The 5,169-nt window shown below is 33.7% G+C and overlaps 1 protein-coding gene across 1 annotated transcript; it reads right to left on the reverse strand.

Moving 5' to 3' along the window:
• Nucleotides 1-2,468, reverse strand: LOC129917737 (phosphoenolpyruvate carboxykinase [GTP]-like). The gene is made up of 2 exons (XM_055997823.1): nucleotides 2,250-2,468; nucleotides 1-2,144 (listed from the first exon to the last, which is right to left on the reverse strand). The coding sequence occupies exons 1-2, from the start codon at nucleotides 2,276-2,278 to the stop codon at nucleotides 242-244; spliced, it is 1,932 nt and encodes a 643-aa protein (XP_055853798.1). The 5' UTR covers nucleotides 2,279-2,468; the 3' UTR covers nucleotides 1-241.
• Nucleotides 2,469-5,169: the final 2,701 nt, after the last annotated feature.

The raw sequence follows: 5,169 nt of genomic DNA on the forward strand, positions 1-5,169 counted from the left end.
TTTTCTTTTGTTTTTAAATATTTATTTTGAAATGTTCATTTTTATTGTGGTTTCAACATAAAACTGTAATAAACGATAATCCTATATATCTATACCATTTATGTATAAAATATGTTAAATAAAAAAAAAATACTTATAACCTTACATGCTATTTTCATGGTACATAAATTCTGTTGTATTAGAGTAGGTAGGTACTTAAAAGTAGGTATGACGTTATATCTAAAGTATCTCTATCTGGTGCTTACATCTCAGCTACACGTCTTTCTAAGCTTTTAAGTTCTTCATTCACAGCTAGTGGTAAATCTGCTCCAACTTGTGTTTCAAAATAAGTTGAAATAGCTTTAACTTCTTCCGCCCAAAAGTTCTTGTCAAGTGAGAAAAGTTGATTGACATTTATTTGTGCTGACATTCCACTGAGATTCAGTCCATCTGTGGTTGGCATACGACCAATTGGTGACTCAACATAACATGGTTCACCATCAACTCTCTTAAGAATCCATTCCAAGACCCTAGAGTTTTCTCCATAACCTGGCCATAAAAATGAACCATCACTACCCTTGCGGAACCAATTGATGTGGAAGATTTTTGGAAGATTGCGTCCACTTTTTTCCATACTCAACCAATGAGACAGATAGTGACCGAAATTATAGCCAAAGAATGGACGCATGGCAAAGGGATCATGCATGATAACCTTTCCCTTGAACTCAGCTGCAGCAGTAGCTTCACTTCTCATTGCTGCTCCCACAAATACCCCATGTGCCCATGAATTTGCTTCATAAACTAATGGCACTCCTTCAGGACGACGACCTCCAAATAAAATAGCACTAATTGGCACTCCTTCTGGATCCTCCCATGCTGGATCGATCATTGGACACTGAGATGCTGGTGTACAGAAGCGAGAATTTGGATGAGCTGCTGGTCGGCCAGAGTTCTTATCCCAAGGCATACCTAGCCAATCTGTAATTTGTACTCCAGGTGCAAGACTGCTCTCCATTCCTTCCCAGTATACTCCTCCATCAGATGTGGAAGCAACATTTGTGAATAGAGTATTTTTGAAAACTGTATTCATGGCGATCGGATTGGTTTCTACGGAAGTTCCTGGCGCAACTCCAAAGAATCCGTTCTCTGGATTAATGGCACGCAATACCCCATTGCTGTCGAACTTCATCCATGCGATGTCATCTCCAACGCACTCGACTTTGTAGTTTGGCAATGAAGGACTCAACATTGCCAAATTGGTTTTACCACAAGCTGAAGGAAATGCTGCTGTAATATATTTCTTCTGACCTTCAGGATTGGTGATACCCAGAATCAACATGTGCTCAGCTAGCCATCCTTCGCGCTTCGCAATAGTGCTTCCAATTCTCAGGGCAAAACATTTCTTACCCAAAAGAGAATTCCCACCATACCCTGAACCATATGAAACAATCAAATTTTCTGCTGGTTTATGCAGGATAATCGTCCTCTCTGGATCACATGGCCAAGATGGCATTTCCACAACTCCATTCGCTGGAGTTCCCACTGAATGTAGACACTTAACAAATTCCTCACATTTCTTCAATTGATCAAGAACTGCTTTTCCCATGCGAGTCATAATTCTCATCGATGCAACCACATATGCGGAATCGGTAAGTTCAATACCGATTTTCGAAAGTGGCGATCCAACTGGTCCCATAGAAAATGGCACCACATACATAGTTCTTCCCTTCATGCATCCAGGGAAACGCTGTTGAACAGCTTGCTCCATATCATCGGGTGAAATCCAATTCCCCAATGTACCTTTAACTCCTTCGGTGGGAGTTGTAACAGCTTCCTGTTTCTCTTCGGTACAAATGAATGTCTTTGATTCGACACGAGCCACATCGCCTGGATTGGTTCTTGCCAACCAACAGTTCTCATACTTTGGCAATGGCACAATAGTTCCAGTTTCGACGAGTTTCTTCAAAAGTATCTTGTTCTCCATTTCGGAGCCATCGCAGATATGCACTTGATCAGGTTGACAAAGCGAAACAGCTTGCTCAACGAATGCCTTAACATTCACAGTCAAGTTGGACCAGTCACCATTGGATATATTAACTCCTCGAATATGGTTGTAGAGTCCGAAGTTCGTTTGGGCTTTGTTCTTTAACAAATATGCAGGCAACCTGTAAATAATGCACGCAATAAAACAAAAATGTTACGTCAGAAACAAGAAGAGCAGAATAACAGGAAAAGTAGATAGTGTAGGGTGAAAGAGAGTTTAAACTTACACATTTGATTTTTCTATAAACTCAGGCATGTTGAAGGTTTTTTTTAAATTCAACAAAAATGTATAATTTCACAAAAAATTTATATAAATTCAATTATAAATTGTTCAAATAATTTCTAAAAATTCTATGTTCCTCCAAAGTTTCTTGTCAAAATTTTCAATAAGATCACTGTTTCTATCACTTGATCTTTCCATTTACTGAAGCTACGAGTAACTAATGGCTAAAATGTTTGGCCAATGCTTTTATATGCGAAAAATTTAGTCGTCGTACGCTGTCTACGGTTATAAAACTGCGTATACAAATAGATTTTTGTTTGTATCTGGTAGATTGTTGTAGAAGATTGTCTCTGAGATATGGGACACACACCACTTAAAAGTTGGTCGTACTTGTTTTGGATTGGCTAGAAATTTGGAGGCTCGTCTCTGATTATTGCTAACAAACAATAACAATAATAAAAAGTGAATGAGTGATAGATACGTAGGTACCTATTTCTTATAGATCGTTGTGAATTGTGGTATCTCTGTGTAATTGACTTTACGTAGCCGAACACATTTGGAATCTTTTTTTATTATTTTCTGTGTTTGGCGTATGCTTCTTGATGGATTGAACTAAATATAAGTAGAAAAACAGACGGAAATTTCCAAACGAAAGCGGGTGACAACAAGGACTTATTTTTTGTCAATATAAACAATTTTTTTTACTATTGATGAAGAAATTTTAAGGGAAAAGTAATGGATTCGTAAAAAAAAATATTAAAGCTTTAAACTAATATTAGCTGTGTTTCATTTTCCTCGTGATCCGGATTATATCATTTATTTATTTGCGAAACAATAACAAAACAAAATTCTGCTTTTGTTGTAAAGCTAATAAAAACAATGATCTGATCCGGATCACGAGGAAACTAAAACGCAGCTATTATTTAATTTAAGTGATTATTTTGTCTTTATCAGGATACACAAAAAACGGGACGACAGTTCTAACGCAATGTTCATACTTGTTAATAAGTAGGTACGGTTTATGGTTGTCATTTTTTTATTTAAAAAAATTAAAATGCAATTAAAAAAATAAACAAAAAACACTTCTTAAATGAAAAACAGGTTTGCCGTTTTGATTTTTCTACTAAGATGCATTTAAAAAAAAAGTCAAAATTATTAAAAATAAAAAAAAACAAAATTGGACTTTACGAAACTCGCATAGAACTTAAAATTGGTAAAAATAGTGGTTTTTCATGTATTGCTCAGTTATTTTTTTATGAGATTCTCGTAGGTCATTTTGTTTACAAAAAAATGTGACTTTAGTTAGAAAATAGGTATGTATTTCGATTTCAAAAATGGTAAAATATCGAAAATAACGACTATTCGCCTATCTTTAACTCTTAACCACTAATTAATTAAGTCAAGTACAAAAAAAATATTTTTTTGATCAAAAGTAAAAAAACTTGAAGTTTTTTGTACTTGACTAAAATATTTTCACTTACTTTTATAGACTTCATATTTTTTGGCAAAATCGAAACAGAAAACATATTTGTTTTTGACTATAATTTGTAAGGGCAGGCTACCAAAATCGCATTAAAGTAAATTTGTATCCTATACATCATTATACTAAATAAGAATCACTTTTCTTTCCTCAGGGCTATCTTAAAAAAATAAAAGAGTGCATCGAAATATTTTTTTGGGAAAGGGTGTATTTTAAGGAAGTTTTTTAAGAAAAATAGCGTTGTGATGCAAGTACCAAAACCCTTTTAAAATAATAGTCGATTTGAAAAAATCGAAAAGGTTTTGAAAGTGATAGAGCTATTAAAATCTAGAAGTATTTAATGGTAATTGCTTCCCTTTATATTAATATAGCTAACACCCTTAAAATCCAATATTAATTCATATTAATAGGAAAAAACCTTTCACCAATGTATTGAGTGGATTTTAGTGAGGCGGCTTAGCATTAAAAAAGAGTTCAATCGTGCACTTTGTGATAAAAGCATGAAATTAACATAGTTGGTAGTACTCAATTTAAGAGTTATTTTGAGATATTGGGCCACCTTGTATTCCATTCGGAAGGGTAGATACAAGACTTTTTCTGTGTTGCACTCGATTTGTTGCATATCGTAGTATAGGCAATGAAATATTGTATTAATATGATACATGATTTCGAGGTATTTTCTAACGCCCGATCGAATAAAATCAATACCAAAATGTCTCGACCATCATGTAAAAAGTTATTGGACTCTTTATGAATTGTCTTTTACTCAAAGAGCAAGAGTCAAAATATTATCAACTACTCCTTGAAAAAAAGGGGGAGGTTGATAAAATTTCGTGTGGACGTTTCATACACCATAGAAAAAAATAATAAAATATGTTCATCAAACAATTTCAGGTCAAAGGGTGTTTTTTTAGCGAGAAAGAACACTTTTGAAATGGTACCATTGCAGCACATGGAAAATTTTTGCATTTTTTTGAACCGCATATATATTTTATACATCGTATGAGAATCAAAAATAATCAAAAAATGAATTATATTTACCATGGAACATTGAATTTTTATGCAAAATTTAAACTGCTTGCTTTTATTTTTTATTGAATTTTCATACAAATTAATGTTTTGAAGGAGTGAATTGCAAAAGTAAAAGTATGAAAAATAATTGTGCAGTTTGTGACAAAGGGATCAAATTAATATGATTGTTAGTACAATATATAACCCTCATTTAAAGATATTGGGCCACTTAATATTTTACCTTTAAAGATGTTTATAACGATGCACAGAAAGCAATTTAAATGAAGTTTTGTGAAATTTGTGATTATTAGATGGCATCCTCATAGGTGAAATATTAAAAGGCCCAATATCTTAAAATGAGGGTTACATATTGTACTAACAATCCTATTAATTTGATCCTTTTATCACAAACTGCACAATTATTTTTCATACT

This window comes from Episyrphus balteatus, chromosome 4 (genome assembly GCF_945859705.1).
Source record: "Episyrphus balteatus chromosome 4, idEpiBalt1.1, whole genome shotgun sequence".
NCBI classification, from domain to species: Eukaryota; Metazoa; Arthropoda; class Insecta; order Diptera; family Syrphidae; genus Episyrphus; species Episyrphus balteatus.

Bases quoted from the DNA above. Each gene is read 5' to 3' on its own strand.
- LOC129917737 (XM_055997823.1), bottom strand. From the start codon at position 2,278: ATGCCTGAGTTTATAGAAAAATCAAATGT. The intron at 2,145-2,249 runs GTAAGTTTAAAC...CATTATTTACAG, and splicing joins TTTATAGAAAAATCAAATGT to GTTGCCTGCATATTTGTTAA.